We start from the raw sequence: 18,913 nt of genomic DNA, 5'->3' as shown, positions 1-18,913 counted from the left end.
TATACCAAACTTCGACGGCTAGGCTTGAAGTAATAGTAAAGGCGTTCCTTTTCTTCCCTTTTTACTCCAAAATATCTCACGGAAACATACATGATTCTTCTGTAATTTAGCCCCAAAACAATCTCAATTGAGCCGAATTTTTGTAGTCCAAAAAGAAATAAGCAGCTTCATTTACACACTTCTCATTTATGTAGAATATGTGATGAGAAAATCTCAAACCCAACGCATTACCCAGAATTTTGCATAGAAAGGAATTTCAATGCACAATATTTGAAAGGTGCACGTGAGCTAAGTAGACTTCTAGAGTAAAATCACTAGTTTTGCTACTAAGGGTGTGTTTGGTATGAAGGAATAAAAATATTTTCATGAAAAATGAGTAGCTTTATCACTTAATTTTTCTTGTTTGATTGGTAAGTGAAAATGTTTTTCCGAAAAATATTTTCTATTGTTTGGTTAGAGAGTAGAAAATAATTTTTAGGAAAATAATTTTTTATGCTTCTCTCCTCATTCCTTCCCTCCTCTCCCCCCTCCCCCCCCCCCCCAAAAAAAATATTTTCATGAAAAATGAGTGGTTTTATCACTTAATTTTTCTTGTTTGGTTGGTAAGTGAAATTATTTTTTCGGAAAATATTTTATAGTGTTTGGTTAGAGAATAGAAAATATTTTTTAAAAAAATAATTTTTTATGCTACTCTCCTATCCCCCCCCCCCCCCCCAAGTCCCCATGTTTTATGTGATCTCCTCCTCCCCCCAAATACCCAACAATTTCAAGACTCTATTTTCCTCAAAAATTTAATTATTCTTCTAAAAATTCACACAACTCCAAAGGAACTAATGTACTACTTTATTTTTTTACGCAAAAATAACGTTAAAATTTGTGCTCCATAAATAAAAAGAAAATACTCCTTTTTTGGTTGAAAAAAAGTACTCTTTCTACAGCATGAAAATAAAGTACTTATCTTGTTGAAATAAAAGAAAATACTTTTTCTATATCATGAAAAGAAAATAATTTTTTTGTTGAAATGAAAGAAAATACTTTTTACTACATTATTTTGTTGAAATGAAAGAAAATATTTTTTCTACATCATATAAAAAAAGTACATTTTTGATAAAATAAAAAAATACTTTTTTATATCATGAAAAGAAAATACTTATTTGTTGAATGAACAAAAAGTACTCTATCTATAACATGAAAAAAATACAATTAATAATATTTCTATTTAGGATAGGGCGGGGGATAGGGCGGGGTTGGGGTGGGTAGGTAAGGGTGGGGATGGGAATAGGATGGGGAAGGTTGAAAAAATATTTGAAAAATATTTTCCATTCTCTTGATAGGGAAAATATTTTTCTCCAATTGGAAAAAAATGAGTTCATAAGAAAAATATTTTCCAAAACATTTAAGCCAACCAAACATGCTAAAATTGAAAAATATTTTTCAGAATATATTTTCCTTCATATCAAACACACCAAACACATTCTCCTTCTTTACTTCCTTGAGAGCAATAGCTTCAGCCCATTTTGAGAAGTACTCAGTTGCATCCAAGATGTATAAGTGCCCACCAAAGGATTTGGCTGTGGTCCAACAACATTTGATCCCAAGCGTCAAACGGCCAGGCTACAACCGTCGGGTGTAACACTTTAGGAGGCTGGTGAATAAAATTTGCATGGAATTGGAAAGCCTTGCATCTTTGATCATAGGCTAAGCAATCTTTTACCATCGTTGGCCAATAATAACCCATCATTTTATATGAAAGTGGAGATTTGGTCTAGACTAGTGTGACCCATATACCTCAGAATGTGCTTCTTGCAAAGCTTGGAGCGCTTCATCTTGCACTAAGCATCGCAAGAGTACTCCCTCAAATGATCTTCTGTACAGAGTATCCTTAGTAAAGGAAACACGGTGCGCGATAGCAGATTTCAGTCCTTCTCCTTGGATTTTCTAGAAGTATCCCATAGCTCAAGTAGTCGATAATGGGTTGTCGCCATTCTTCCATCTCCATTTCAAAAACAGAGACAAGATGATCGAGTTTATTTTCTTCACTTTCATCCTCATTTGGCGGCGATACTACCCATTTTTGGCATATAGTAACTTGCGCTTGAGCAGGTAGAATTAACGATGAAGCTAGAGCAGCTAAAACATCATCCTTCTTGTTTTCTTTCCTAGGCACATGTTGAATAGTCATTTCACCAACCCATCCCATCAATGTTTTAGCATAATTATGATACGGTCGTAGTTCAGGTTTCTTGACATCATAACTATCTAAAAGTTGATTAATCACTAACTGAGAGTCACCAAAGACTTGTAATTGTAACCGCTTCATATCGAAAATCATTTCAAGCCCAAGTATCAATGCTTGATGCTCAACAACATTGTTGGAGCAGAGTTGTGTCAACCTAAAAGAGTAGGGTAAAACCACCCCTTGGGAAGTGACAATTACTATCCCAGCACCAGCTCCTCAGCGAAGTGCGGCACCATCAAAGTACATCTTCCATGAAGGTCGTACTTCAACGATCATTGCTTCTTCGTTAGGTTGTTCATCAGTTAGATCACAGTCATCAGGTATCAGATGATCTGCCAAGAAGTCTTCCAATGCTTGTCCTTTTACGACCTTTTGAGGAATGTACACAATCTTGAATTGTTGAAACTGGAGGTACCATCATGCTAATCGATCGCTAAGGACATGTTTTGACATCACAAACATGACAGGATTTGCTTTAGAAACAAGACGAATAACATGAGCTTGAAAGTAGTGCTTCAACTTTTTGATTGAGAAGACTAGCACCAAACATAACTTTTCAATTGGCAAATAATTCAGCTCATTTGGTGTCATCATCCTACTCAAGTAGTAAAGGGAGTTTTCTTTCCCTTCACTATTCTCTTAGGCCAATAGCGCTCCAACAGACCTTTCTTATGTCGCAATATACAATATCAGTGGCTTTCCAGGTATATGGGCTGCTAAAACTGGAGACTTCATCAAGTAGGATTTAATGCTCTCAAAGGCATTGCTACATGATTGGTCCCACTTGAAAGGGATACCCTTTTTCATAAGGCGACTGAATGGTTGGCATCTCCTAGCTAGGTTCGAGATGAATCTCCTAAGATAAGCTTTCAATTCATGAATATCCCGAGGCTCAGGCATTTTTAAGATTTCATCAACCATGGCTTGATCAATTTTGATCCCATGATGTCGAACAATAAAGCCAAGAAACTTGCCAAAAGTAACTCCAAAAGCACATTTCAACGGATTCATTTTAAGTTGATATCTCCGGAGTAGCTGGAACACCATCTTCAAGTCTTGCAAGTGGTCATTATTCTTTCTTGACTTCACCACCAAGTAATCCACATAGCATTCAACATTCTTGTGAAGGAGTTCATCAAAGATATTTTGCATAACCCTTTGATATGTGGCGCGAGCATTCTTCAAGACAAAAGGCATTACCTTGTACCAATAAATGCCTTTGGGGTGCAAAATGTGGTAAGCTCTTCATATTTTGGAGACATGTGAATTTGATTATATCCAGACGAACTGTCCATGAAAGATATTTTCTCATAACCGGTAGTAGTATCGATCATTAACCTTTGGAATAGGAAGCAGGAATTCATCTTTGGGACACGCATTATTGAGATCCCTGAAGTCAACGCACACTCGAATATGGCCATTAGTCTTCCTTACAGGGACAATAATTGAAACCCATGTTGGATATCTAACTTCACGAATAAAGCCAGCTCCGATAAGTTTGTTAACTTCTGTTTCAATCAAGGGAACAAAGTTCGGCCTAAAGTGCCTTTGAGCTTGCTTAGCAGGACGATCACCATTCTTAATTGCAAGGTGATGGACTGCTACTTTGTGGTCTAATCTAGGAATCTCCTTATAACTCCAAGAAAATACATCCGTATACTCATTGAGTAACTCAATATAAGTGCTTTCTTCATAGACTACTAGTAAAGCACTTAGATAAGTGGGCCCCGATTCTTCATCAGTGCGAAGGTTTAATTCTTTCAAAGTGTCAACTGTTGTCTTTACCCCTTATTCAAGTTCAGGCGGAGCATCTTTTGCATCTTCATCTTCATGAGGGTTCCCATCATTGAAGGATATATGATAACACGGTGAAACATCCTCTAATTTCTCGTCATCCTTTGTTAGAGATGAAATGAAGAACCCATACTTTCTTCGTCCTCATCATATTCCTTAGTGTAGACCATAATATATGGCTTTAACTTTAGTACTTCTTTACATGAACCACAAGCTTTGTTTGTCGCCTTATTTTAGAAGGAACCAAACTTTGGAAATCCTTAGAGATCTTGTGGATTCTGGGCAAGCGGGTATTCTTATACGTTGATAATATCTTTGGAATTTGTTACTCTTCTTCAATGGAACTAATCTCTTAAATAGGGAAGTCCTCACAGTTGATTTTCCAAGTCGATCTAAGACAAAAGGCCCATTGCAAGCAGCAAATTCATCTTCTGTAGTGATATAATTATTGTTTGCACTTCTTATAGAGGTGCGCACTCGTGAGGATTGTTTGTATCCCAAACCTTCACGTGGTTTCCTCGTAGCAACTTCTGATGGGAGCTTCCCTAACTTTGATGTCTCATTAGGATTATATCCATCTTTTACAAATAACTAGTAAGCATTAGGATCAAAACCTTCATCCGTACGCTATATTTTGCGGTGAATTCTAAGACACAAACTTTCTAGGTATCTTTGAGGAAAACGTTATTTCCACAATCTGTTTGATAGGAAGAGTTAGCCCCTTTAGCCTGTTAGTTTGGATGTTACATGATTCACCTTCCTTTTTCTTTATCTTTGGGACGTAACGAAGTACAAGAGCTACCTTCTTGCCTGAAAAAAATAATGTTCCCTCTATGATATTTATTCGGATTAGGGTGTGCCTCCTTAGCAGCAATTTTGACTTCGTCAGCAGCCACCTAAGCTCTTTTAGTTGTGAACTCGTCATTCTTGATTTTCATGACATCATCAGCTTTTAGCTCTTTCACAATGTGGTTCTTCAACTTTGCTTCAGCGAAGTGTGACTCAACCTCGGTGAAGGGTTTATCATCAGCAACTATTTTCTTCTCGAATCCGTCCTTGTAGTACTTCAAATATTGATGGTATGTAGACAGAACCACCTTCTCATAAATCCAAGGCCTTCCAAGCAAGACATTGTATGAAGTCTTTGCGTCGACTACATAAAACTATGCACTTGAATGCATATCTCCAATGGTGATCCCTAATTTGACTGCGCCTATGGATCTTTGTCCCCTAGGTTGAATCCTTGAATCATAAAGCGACTTTCTAAGAGTTCTTCCACGGGAATGCCAAGTTTTTTCATGGTGCAAATTGGCAAGATGTTCACTAAGGATCCTCCAATCAAAATTTGATTTACACTTTCATCGCGCATATAGCCAACCATGTACAACGGGCGATTATGAGGAGTGTCACCTAGTAGAAGGCCATCATTCGTGAATGTGTCGCAAACATTAACTTCCCGAGAAATTGACTCGATGGGCTTTTTTGAAGATGGTGCTAACGGCAAGTCATTACTCATTTGTTCTCCTTTATCAGTATTACAACAAGAGGCCTCGATACCATCATGAAAAATCTTTGTGCAGAACCAACCTGGCAAGAACTCCTCAAAATTCACTAGATTTCGTGGCTTTTGAGGGTGGTGTACCTCGAATTTTGCTTTCTTCAAATGCTTAATTGGGTTCTGTTTCCTTGTCATTTTCAACATCATTTTTCTTATTGGTTGTTTGATTGATTCTTTTTGGAGACCTCTCTTATGTCATCTACGACGTGTAACCAAGGTCCAACCTTCTTCATTAGGTTGATCAGCTTCGATTTTGTTGTTCTCTAGTAATTTTTCATCTTTACTTTCTTTGAAGCTGCATAATTCATCTAGACTGAAGGAGCCAAAGATGATAGAGACTTGGTTCGCACTTGACTTCTCATCTTCAATCACAATTTTCTTTTCACGAGCTAAGTCTATAACTTTGTCCTTGAAGACAAAGCACTTCTCAAGAGGGTGACTCACAAGTCGATGATATTAGCGGTAATTTGGGTCGTTAGTCTTTCCAGCTTCATTTGGCCGCTTCATCTCTGGAAGCTCAATGAGCTTTAACTCGAGAAGTTCTTCAAAAATTGCAAGGACATCAGAATCCAGAAATGGGTAATCCTTTTCCTGCATTTCTTTATAGTCAACTTCCCACTTGGATTATCTTGAAAAGAAGTGGATTTTATACTCTGGTTTTTGCTCACCATTGTTGTGAACTTCATAAGTGATGTGTTGACATTCATAGCTTCTTTTCTTTCAGACTTGGGCATGAACTTGCTCCATATTTTGACATCTTGCTTGTCATTCCCTTTGCGAGGCTCGTAGATAGGCAATCTTTCATTCCTAGAAGAGGCTATGTTTAACTCCATGTCATGGGCATGAGTGGAAAGTTCTTCGCACGTCCTAGGCTTGATGCCTTGCAAGATGTAACAAAGTCCCCAATGCATGCCTTGGATGCACATCTCTATGCCAAAACCCTCGCTAAGCCTATATTTGTAGTTGAGGCTTGCATTCCTCCATCGATTGATAAAGTCGATAATCGGTTCATCCCTGCATTGACGAGTATTTGTAAATTCCACCATGCTCACCGTGCACCTTGTGATATAGAAGCGATTGAGGAACTCTTGCACTTATTGATTCCAGCTATCAATAGATCCAGCGTCGAGGTTTATATACCAATCAAAAGTATTTCTTTTTAGCTAGCGAACGAAGTGGTTAATGAGATAATCTACATAAGTCCAAACATTATTGCATGTCTCAATGAAGTGTGCCACATGTTACTTCGGATTTCCCTTGCCATCGAATTGCTGAAATTTAGGAGGTTGATATCCAGCGGGCATCTTCAAGCTACCGATCCTTGTGGTGTATGGCTTTGCGTATGTAAGGGAGGACTTGGAGGCAACTTTATTTTTTATATTCCCTTCAATGAACTCCTTTAGTTGATCAATTGGAATTATCCCCTCAGGCGAGATAGGGATAACCTTAGCATATGATACTTGTCTTGGGGGAGGATCACTCTCTGGAACTTCTGGGAGCTTGTCAAGTGTTTTGCTAGATTCTTCTTCCAGCAAGACTCCCACCCTATCCATTAACTTATCAATTCTAGCATCTTAATTTTTCATGCACTTGGTCAAGCCATCAATTGCTTTTGTCATGTTTGCCAACTGCTCCTCCACACATAAAGTGTTCCTCAATATTGCTTGCATGATCGTTGTGGATGACGGAGAGTAGCATGGATTGCCACATAGATTGATCCTTTATTGGATCACGCTATGCGGTGTAAGTGGGGAGGATCCATCATTTGAAGTATCATCATCTTTCTTCACAATAGAGTTCTTCGATCTGGAGAGGTTAAGCAAAGCTAGAGTTTTCTTAATATTTTCAGCAACATCGCTTCCTCCTTCAAGTGCGCTTGTATAGGATCTTGCTCCTTTTAAGGATGAAGATCCGAAATCAAAGGTTGATGCGGACGACACTTAGAGTGCTTGTTATCCTAAAGAGCTTATTTTAGTCCTTGCAACTATTCAAAGCTTCCAAAGGTAACATCGAGGATGCTTTCCACATCAGTGCAGGACTTGGAATTAGCAGCCTTGGTGGAAGTTGATCTGGAGTTGATTTTCTTTGAATCCATTTCGATGGTAGTATTTTATTTTAAACAACATAAGCATTACAATCTCTATGATTCCTCTGATTTTTCTTTTCTAATAGAAATTCAAGGGCTTTTGTGCTTGATATTGAATTTATGCTTGTTTTCACGAACGATGATTTTGAATTCAACTAGCACGGACTTTGATTTGAATTCGTACTCTTTGAATCTTGATTTGTTCTTCGTTCTTGATCTTGAAATTGATTTCTTGAACTTGAACTTGATTGGTTGAGGCTTGAAGCTTGTAGTGAAATTTGTGGCGTTTGATCCACGAGCTCTCTCTTGCTTCTTGTTATGACTTCTGGTGTCTTTTCTTAGTTATGAAAACCCCTATTTATAGTTTTGGAAGAGAAGAGTTGTGACGAAAACAAACACTTTTCGACCATTGAAATTAAAGCATGACAAGGCCGCATTTGATTGGCCAGAACATGTCACTTGCACATGTGGCGTATTTTTATTGGCCTTTTAATTTGATTTGGCATGCCTTGTCTTTTTGATATGTGGCATGATCCTATTGGCCATTCCATTTGACTTGTCATGCCGTCTCATTTGACAAATGACACCAAATTGGGCCTCTAAGAGGATGACATCTTAGGCTCAATGAAGTGGGAGTCATCACTTGTAGCCAAATTAAATGAGTTAGTCTAACGCATTTGGACATATTTATTAAATTCATATATATTGGATTTGAATAATTAATCCAATTACATTTTGGACCAAAATATATTTAGTTGAGATTAAATCAGAAAAGAGAACGACCAAACATATGAATGCAAAGGATTAAAATAAAAAATAGATAAATCACTTTCTTGGCCGAATAGGGTGCCACATCACAAATCTAGTGCCCAGTTTTATATAATTACTAGTAAAATTTATCCGCTCTTGAGAGATCTAAATAATCTTTTTGTAATAGTAAGATATTAAAATTAATCTAGTCCTTGAATCCGATAAATATCATATTTCTAATCCATTTTATTATGATACTCAATTTTATATGTCACGACCCAAAATCTCACTAAGTCGTAATGACATCTAACCCAACCCTCTAGGTAAGCCCAGCAGCATAAGTTGCTTCTATAAATGAAAATCAACAGGGATAATGAATAAAATAGCCAAAAGAGTTCAATACAACTATCCCCAGGACTGGTAGTACATGTCACGAGTTACTAAGAATAAGAGTACAACTCTAATTTGAGGAAAGATACATCATATGTTTTAAATTTACATAAACAGAAATATAAATTCTAAACTACCACGAACAAATGGTAGCTTGTATCTGGAGTGCTGGTACATCTTCAATGCTAGACCCTCGAACTCCGCAACTGCTCATCTCCGAATATCTGCACGCAAGGTGCAGAAGTATAGTATGAGTACAACCGACTCCATGTACTCAGTAAGCATATTGACTAACCTCGGTGAAGTAGTGACGAGGTTTCTAAGTCAAAAGATACTCAATAATATAACATGTACAGTTAAATTGCAGTAGAGACAACATTTGAAAATAACAATGTTGATAACAAGAACAAACACGAGAAATAGGGAAATGATTAACTAAAAGGAATAACGATCAGGTTCCTCAATATCACAACCAACACTTTTCTTAACAGTTCAAGTCAAGAGGTTAAGGCAATAACCACTAAAACAACATAGTTAACCCACAAATCTTCATAATAAGAGGAATTGTTCAAGATATCAAATCAAATGGCACGGCTACACCCGTCGTGCATTTACCTCATCCTCACTAAATATATACATGTATGTCCAATCAAATGACATGGTAACACCCTTCGTGCATTTATCTCATCCTCACCAAGTATATGCATAACAGTACTAACCAGATAATCACAGCTTTTGCACCAATAAACATATGAATAAACTTCAAGAACCATATTATTCAAATATCTCAACAAAACTCAAACTTGATCTTCAACATAAATATGGAACCCAAGTATCTCAAGAATAATAGATATAGACATGTGTTCATGATATGGGTATTGTTACGACCGAATTTAGCACATCAACAGTCTCACAAATGGCCCATCATATTTAATCAAGTTGTAATAAGCTAAAGCATGATCCTTACATTGATATTTGTACTCATATTATCATTGAAATTAAGTAAAACATAAATTAAGAAAATCACAAAGTTCACGAGGCACAAAGAATCATATAATCTACCCCGAGCATGGATAATCCTACACATGCATATACGCGCATCACCTCGCATATGAATCAACTCCGCATGTAGCAAACAATATCATTTTATTAGAAAACATTCCCTCAGCATAGTTAGGCAAGACACTTACCTCATTTCAGAATAAATTCCACAATCCAATACCGTCTTCCGTAGAAATACTCTGTAAAATGATCAAAACATAGTCAAATATTATCTAGGGAAGTCAAACAATGATAAAGGAAATATCTCCAATCAATAAAGGTTCAATCTTTCTCAAAATCCCAAAAGTCAACAAAAAGTTAACCCTAGTCCACATGGTCTAAACACGAAATCGAGACCAAAACCTGATGATTCATAATCGCACAAGTCCAAATATATAATTAGTTTCAAGATCCGACCTCAAATTAAGGTCTACATTCCCAAAATTAGCTTTCATAAGTTTACCCCAAAACCCCAATTTCTATCCAATGAAATCTTGGTTTTTAAGAGTAAAAATCTATCGAAAATCATGAAACTAAATCAAGAATGAGTAAAAATTACTAACCTTAGGAGTTTATGTGAAAATCCTCTAAAACGTTACCTCCTAACGAAGTCTATGTCTAAAAAATAAAATAAAATGAGCTAATCTCGGAAGCCCTCCCTATAACCAGTTGTAGATGTCGCAAATGCGAACAAATGCGAAGCTCGCAAATGCGACTAAGTGATCGCCAATGTGAATCCTACTGAGACTTCCCAGATGCAAATGCTACAACTATCTCGCAAATACGGAGTCTGCAGATGCGACCAACTCATCGCAAATGAGAACTCCACCTGAGCACTCGCAAAATGCGACTCCTGCTCCGCAAATGCGAAGCTCGCAAATGCAATCCACATCATCCCAAATGTGATGCTGTCCATTACCTCCCCTTTATTTGCAAATACGACCTCCGTATTTGCAAACCTGTCATCGCAAATGCGATAACATCAGTATAAAAAATGAACAACTTCCCAAAAATTGTCTGAAACTATCCCGAAACGTACCCGAGCCCCTCGAGACCCCATTCAATCATCCAAACACGTATATAAGCCTAAAATGAACTTGGTCATAAGCTCAAAATATCAAAATAACATCAACAATCAAGAATCAAGCATAAAAATAGAAGAATTTCAAATGTTTTTAAACACAAATTTCTAACTTCGAACCGAACGTCTGATTCACACTAAACCAATTTGGAATGCCACCAAATTTTGCACACATGCCCGAAATGACTAAACGAAAATTCCTGGTCAAATTTATGAACTTTCCAAACCTTCAAATTTCCAGCTTTTGCCAAATATAGCCAAAACAACCTAGGAACCTCCAAATTCAAATGCGGGAATATGCCTAAGACTATAATTACCATACAAACCTATTGCAGCCCTCAAATTTTGATTTAAAGGTTGTTTACTCAAAAGTCAAATCTTGATCAATTCTTCCAATTTAAAGCTTCCGAAATGAGAATTCTCCTCCGAATCAATCCCGATCTTCCAGAAATTCAAAACCAACCATGCGCGCAAGTCTTAATACATCATATGTAGTTACTTAATACCTCAAACCACCAAACGGAATATCAATGCTCAAAATGACAGGTGGGTCATTGTATTCTCCTCTAATTACACGTTCGTCCTCGAACGTGCCAAGAGTCATTCCAAACCATCAAATTAATGTATAAACTAACCATATACATACCCATGAGCTATCCCACGTCACCTCGATCCATATAAGTCTATCAACACAACATATCTGAAGATGTTTTCTTCAACCTTAGTCCATACACTGTATAAGTCTATACAAGTTGCATCAAGCCGTCAATACACTTCACGACCCAAAATCCCACCATAAGGGTTGCAATGGAACCTAGTTCCTAAGACTAGGTAAGACTATCACAAGATGAGATCAAACAGAATATAACATCTTAAATATTAAATAAAACCTGAAAATGCCATAACATAGCCAAAACGGGAATACAATAGTCATAAATCCCAGAATCCGATAATACTGAGTCATAAGCTCTACATGGAATACATAAGTTTCAAATATACATAAACAGTGATAAAGAAATAAAAGAGGGTGACTCCGAAGCCTGTGAGCCGACAACATGGATACTTTGAAGTCTCCAACCAGCTCTAGCGCGCAATCGTATCAATCAGCTCGACCCGAAGTACCTGGATATGTACAAAGAATGTGCAGAAGCGTAGTATGAGTACACCACAATCGGTACCCAGTAAGTATCAAGACTAACCTCGGTGGAGTAGTGAAGAGGTTCAAGTCAAGACACTTACTAGTCAAATAACATGTTCAGGTTATCAATATAAAACTGACAATGGAAGGCATAACAGAACAAATATCTATAACCTCGAAGAATATGTACAACATCACAATGTAAATTGATCTGTTTTTGACAACAAAATATCAATGGAAAAGGGGGCATGTGATAACATATTGAATTCCACTAACAACTAATAAAGCACAAGGCGAGAACATTTAAGAAAAAAATGTTTGTGATCGAAGCATCAACCCTCGGTTACAATACATGAACAATAACAAAGAATCACCTTGACATATCTCATAACATTCCCCAACAAGCCACCCTCATGTCGTCGTATGCATATTAACAATGGAATGCCACCCTTATGTCACCGCATGCATATAAATAACCACCCTTATCTCGCCGCATGCACATCAAGATGAAATGCCTCCCGTATGTCGCCGCATGCGCATCTCATTCACCCAAAAACAATCATCCTACACAACACGTACACATGTGCCGCAACATCACCAAACCAACAATAACAAAGTCACAACAAGATATAGCCCATGACTCAACAACAATGCGTACAAAAATCACAATAATAACACAAGAGTACAGGGAGTATTCCACGACAAAGCATGTTACGTATAGCAAATAACCACAATTCAAGGAATATTAATAGCCTGGCCTCTATTTAAGTAATAAACAACACATACGCCCGTGTACACACTCGTCACTTCGTGTACATGCCCTTTCACATAGCACAAATAATGCAAGTTATGCCAAATCCTAAGGGCTGAATCCCCTACACAAAGTTAGGCAAGACAGTTACCTCAAATAGCACCAATCAATACTCTAAAAATGTTTTTCCTTTAAGATTCACCTCCGCTCGGCTCAAATCTAGACAAAATGACTTAATAATATCAAACAATGCAAGATAATTCAATTTCACTTAATAAAGTTAAGATTAAGATCTTTGCACAATTTCCAAAAAGCCAACAAAAGTCTACCCTGGGACCACCCGTTCAAAACCTGAGTCAAAGGGTAGATCTCGACTATCCATAACCCCACGAATCCTAATATGTGTTTGGTTTTCAAATCCAAGTCCAAATCGACTTTCAAATATCAAATTTTTATTTTTCAAAACATAGTAAAAAATCCCCAAAATTTCCCTTCAAATCTCATGAATCGATGTTAAAATTCATAGATAATCAAGTTATATTATCAAAATTGGATGAAAAGCACTTACTCAATAGCTTTGTATGAAAATCCCCTCCTAAAATCGCCTCCCATCGAGTCTAAGGATAAAAAATATAATAAATGAGACTAAGTCCCGAAATTCCAAATTTTTGTTCAGCTGCAGAAGTCGCAAATGCGCCCCTCGCAAATGCGACCTATTGATCGCAATTGCAATGCTTGCTGAGCCCAGGGAATGTTGCAAAAGTGACATAAACTTCGCATTTGCGAGGTCAGACCACATCACAAAAGCGACCAAGTGGTTGCAAAAGCGACATGTCCCCATCCCACACCCATATCGCATTTGCGCGGCTGGCTTCGCAAATACGAAGCCTGCCATCCACTGCCCCCTTCGCAAATGTGGTAGTTCCTTCACAAATGCGGTATCCGCAAATACGAACTGGTCATTTGCTATAACTGCAGCAACAACACACCAGAAATTATGAACCAAGTCCAAAACATTCCGAAACACGTCAGAAACTCACCTGAGCCCCTGGGCTCCACACCAAATATCCACACAAGTCTAGAAATATCATACAAACTCGCTCATGAGCTCAAAATACTAAAATAACATCCGGAACCACAAATCAAATGCTAAAATGTATAGAAATCACATTGAAACTCAAGAACCTCTAAAAACACTACCAAGCGTCTGATTCCTACGAAACCAACTCGGAATGACACCAAACAAATTGCACACATGTTCTAAATGAAAAATCTGAAATATTTCAAGTCCCGAAACCAAAATTCAAACCCGATAGCTATAAAGACAACCAATGGTCAAACTTATGAAATTTCTAATCCTTCAAATTGCCAGTTTTCGGCAAAAAGAGACAAATCAACCTAGGAACCTCTGAATCCAATTCCGGCATATGCCTAAGTAAAAAATCACATATGAACCTATTGGAACCATTAAAATACCGTTCTAGGGTCGTTTTCACAAACATTAAACCTCATTCAACACTTCCAACTTAGGCTTCCAAACTAAGAGCCAAGTATTCCAAATCAATCCAAAACCTCACCGGAACCGAACCAATCTTCCCCGCAAGCCACACAACCACAAATACATATACAGAAAGCTTCAAAAGGGGAAACATGGCTCAAATACACAAAATAACTAGTAGGTCATTATATTTTCTCCCTCTTAAGCAAACGTTCATCCTCGAAAGAGTATAGAGACATACCTAAAGTGCCAAATAGGTGGGGATAACAGATCCATATATCATGCTCGATCTCCCAAGTTGCCTCCTCGACCGGTTGGCCTCTCCATTGGATCTTCACCGATGCAATGTTATTCGACCTCCACTTCCGGACCTGTCTGTCCAAAATAGCTGCCAGCTCCTCAACATAAGTCAAATACTTGGCCAACAACACCGAGCTGAAATCTAACACATGTGGCGGATCACCATAGTACTTCCGGAGCATGAAAACATAGAATATCGGGTGAACTCCCAATAAGCTGGGTGGGAATGCAAGTCCGTAGGCCACCTCACCCACTCACTCTAGAACCTCAAAAAGGCCAATATTCTAAGGTATCAAATTTCCCTTCTTTTCGAAAGTCATCACGTCTTTCATGTGCGAAACTTTGGATAGAACCCTCTCACCTACCATGAATGACATATCACTAGCCCTCCAATCAACATATATTTTCTGCCTGGACTACACTGTACGAAGCCGCTCTTGAATCAAATACACCTTTTCCAAAGCATCACGAACCAGATCAATGCTAAACAACCTGGCCTCCCCGAGCTCAAACCAACCAATCGAAGAACATCGCCTCCCATGTAAGGCCTCATACACATCCATCTGGATGCTCGACCGATAGCTATTGTTGTAGGCAAACTCTGCTAGCGATAAAAACTGATCCCATGAGCCCCCAAAATAAATGACACATGCACGTAACATGTCCTACAAAATATGAATAGTGCGCTTAGACTGCTTGTCCGTCTGCGGATGGAATTCCCTACTCAACTCAACCTGCGTACCCAACACATGCTGCATAGCTCTCCAAAAATATGATGTGAACTGCGTGCCTCGATATGAGATGATAGACACTGGCACACCATAAAGGCGAACTATCTCACGAAGATATATCTGAGACAGATGCTTTGAGATTATGCATTCATGACTGGAATGAAGTGTGCGGACTTGGTCAGTCTATCCACAACGACCCACACAACATAAAATATCCTCAAGGTCCGTGGTAGCCCAACCACAAAATAGATAGTGGTATGCTCTCACTTCCACTTTGGAACATCAAGCCTCTGAAGAAAATCACCCGGTCTCTACTGCTCATACTTAACCTGTTGTCCATTCAAACACCAAGCCACATACTCCACAATATCCTTTTTCATTCATCTCCACTCATAGTGCTGCTTCAAATTATGGTACATCTATTCGGTGCCCGGATGAAGGGAATACCACGAACTATAGGCCTTGATGCACTCAAACAAAGATGAACATGAAACCACGCAAGCAAGAACCTGACTAGGCTCCGAAACATCCAACCTCACGAACTGGTTGGCCAAAGCTTGAACATCCAAAGCTAATAGTCTCTCCCCAACCGGAATAAAAACAAGACTCCATATGCTCTCAACCTTCCTACTCGAAGCGTCGGCCATCACATTGGTCTTCCCGGAATGATAAAGAATGGTGATATCATAGTCCTTTAGTAGCTATAACCACCTCTGTCACCTCAAGTTCAACTCCTTTTGTTTGAATAGGTGTTGAAAACTCATGTGATCCGTGAACACCTTACAAGACAAGCTGTAAACATAGTACCTCCAAATATTGAAAGAGTGAACAATGGATGCACTAGGTAGTTCTTTTCATGGGACTTCAAATGACGTGAAGCATAAGCAATCACTCGACCCTCCTGCGTCAACACCCATCCAATGCCAATATGTGAAGCATCATAATAGACTATATATTAACCTGACACTAAAGGCAATACCAGATCAAGAGCTATAGTTAAGGCAGTATTGAGCTTCTGAAAGCTCTTCTCGCACTCGTCAGACCACCTGAATGAGGCACCATTCTGAGTCAATTTTGTCAAAGGAGCTTTAATGGATGAAAATCCCTCCACAAAATGACGATAATATCCCGCCAAGCCTAAAATACTTTAGATCTCAATAGCGATTGAAGGCCTGGGCCAACTCTGAACCTCTTTAATCTTTTTCGGATTCTCCTTAATCCCCTCAACGGACACCATGTGGCCCAAGAATGCCACTTAGTCTAACCAAAATGTGCACTTGGAGATTTAGCATATAACTTTTTCTCCCTCAAAGTCTGGAGCATGATCCACAAGTGTTGCTCATGCTCCTAACGGTTGCGAGAAAATACTAGTATATCATCAATAAACACAATAATGAAGGAATCGACATATAGCTGAAACACGCTATTTATCAAGTGCATGAATTTGCTAGGGCATTGGTCAGCCAAAAGACATCACCAAGAACTCATAGTGGCCAAAGCGGTCCTTGAAAGCCGTCTTCGGAATATCTGAAGCCCGGATCTACAATTGATGGTACTCCAATCACAAATCAATCTTCAATAATAGCATAGCACCCTAAAACTGATCAAATAAATCATCAATACGTGGTGGTGGGTACTTATTCTTGACGGTAATCTTGTTTAGCTGCTTGTAGTCAATACACATCTTAATAGAGCTGTCTTTCTTCTTCACAAATAGAATTGGAGCACCCCAAGGTGAGACACTCGGTCTAATAAAACCCTTATCAAGCAACTCCACTAGTGCCATACGATATGGTGGAATAGAGATGGGCTGAATGCCCGACACCAATTCAATACCAAAATCAATAATGGTATCGGGTGGCATGCCCGACAAGTCTGCTGGAAACATATCTGAAAACTCCCTCACTACCAGAACTAACTCAACGGTTGGAGTATTATCACTAACATCCCTTACAATGGCTAAGTACGTGAAGCACTCCTTTTCAATCATCCGTTGTGCCTTCACAAAGGATACCACCCTACTAGGAACATGACCCAATGAACCTCTCCACTCCAACTTGGGCAACCCTAGCATAGATAACGTCACTGTCTTAGCATGATAATAAATATTAGTGTGATATGGTGACAACCAATCCTTTCCCAAAATCACATCAAAATCCACCATATTAAGTAATTGAAGGTCAATCCTAGTCTCATAGCCCCCAATAGTGATCAAACAAGAATGATAGACCTGGTCTACCATAATAGAATCCCCAACGAGTGTAGACACATAAACAAGAGTACTCAAAGAATCACGAGACATATCCAAATATGAAGAAAAATAGGATGAAATATACGAATAAGTGGATCCTAAATCAAATAAAACTAATGCATCTCTATGACAGATCGGAATAATATTTTTAATGATAATATTTGATAAACTGCCTCAGTCCTACCATGGAAAACATAACAACGAGCCTGGCCTCCTCCTCTAGGACGTCCTCTGCCTGCTTGTCCTCCACCTCTTGATGGTTGTGCATGTGGAGTAGCAATTGGAGCAGTTTCCATTGCCTAAGTACTATACGGAGGTCCACCCCTCTGAAGCCCGGGACAATCTCTCACCACATGCCTAGTATCACCAAACTCAAAACAACCTCTCTGTGGGCGTGGCTGCTAGTACTAAGTCTACCCCGAACGGCTAGAATAACCATTGTAGGAACCCCGTGTAGAAGGTGCATTGAAAGATGGCTGTCCAATATGATTAACCTAAGGTCCCTGACTAGCTGGAGCACTATGAGTAACCTAAAGTGCATACTGAACTGGCTGACTGATAAAACCTCTGCCATGATGAGTTGTAGCTGAAGAACGGGAACCGCTAAATCCTCCAAAGCCTCGAGGCCTCTTGGCCTCCCTATCTCCTCTCTCTTGCCCACAGAGATGCTCCAACCTCCTAGAAATCTCCACAACCTGATGGAATGGAGTCTCAATCTCATGCTCCTTGCCATCCCAAATTTGAGGCTATAATTGATAAGTTGGTATTTTACCAGCTTATCTCTTCTTGATACTTAGACTTTTGTATGATTTTTTTGAAAACTAAGGCATTTTTTGAGGTTTATTGGCATATGTTATGTATCATGTGATTTATAGAAGATATGGAAGAAAACAAGTCGAAATGTGTTAAAATGGAAAAGTTAACTGATGCCAGTTAATGCTCTTCACGATCGCGGCGAGTACTATATGATCGTAGAAGTATAAGATAATAGTCATCAAAAATGCGGTGGAAGTGCTGAGAACGTGATGAAGGAAAGCTGGTCAGCCACTGGTCAAGTTCTCTACGCGATCGCGAGGTAGAGTGATGCAATCATGGTCATCCTGGAAGAATCGCAAGCGCGTTGGACTTTATGCGAATGCGGTGAAGGAAAGCTGGTCAGCGGCTGGTCAAATATGCTACGCGAATGCGAGGTTCAATTTGCAATCGCGGTTCTATGAATCATTGTTCATCGTGATCGCAAAGTCATTTTCGCGAACGCGATTCACATAACTGGGCAAACAATATGGATAACTTTGGCATTTCACG

General features: G+C 38.8%; 1 protein-coding gene across 1 annotated transcript; it reads right to left on the bottom strand.

The window, feature by feature from the left end:
* Nucleotides 1–3,547: 3,547 nt before the first annotated feature.
* LOC138895715 (uncharacterized) lies at nt 3,548–4,083 on the bottom strand. The gene is made up of 2 exons (XM_070180436.1): nt 4,025–4,083; nt 3,548–3,875 (listed from the first exon to the last, which is right to left on the bottom strand). Exons 1-2 carry the CDS (start codon nt 4,081–4,083, stop codon nt 3,548–3,550), a joined length of 387 nt encoding a protein of 128 aa, XP_070036537.1.
* Between the last annotated feature and the right edge of the window lie 14,830 nt (nt 4,084–18,913).

Source organism: Nicotiana tomentosiformis, chromosome 7 (genome assembly GCF_000390325.3).
Source record: "Nicotiana tomentosiformis chromosome 7, ASM39032v3, whole genome shotgun sequence".
In the NCBI taxonomy this organism is placed as follows: domain Eukaryota; kingdom Viridiplantae; phylum Streptophyta; class Magnoliopsida; order Solanales; family Solanaceae; genus Nicotiana; species Nicotiana tomentosiformis.
This window is presented reverse-complemented; position numbering and strand designations above follow the sequence as displayed.

Bases quoted from the DNA above. Each gene is read 5' to 3' on its own strand.
- LOC138895715 (XM_070180436.1), bottom strand. From the start codon at position 4,083: ATGGGAACCCTCATGAAGATGAAGATGCAAAAGATGCTCCGCCTGAAC. The intron at 3,876-4,024 runs GTAAAGACAACA...ATTTTCTTGGAG, and splicing joins CGCCTGAACTTGAATAAGGG to TTATAAGGAGATTCCTAGAT.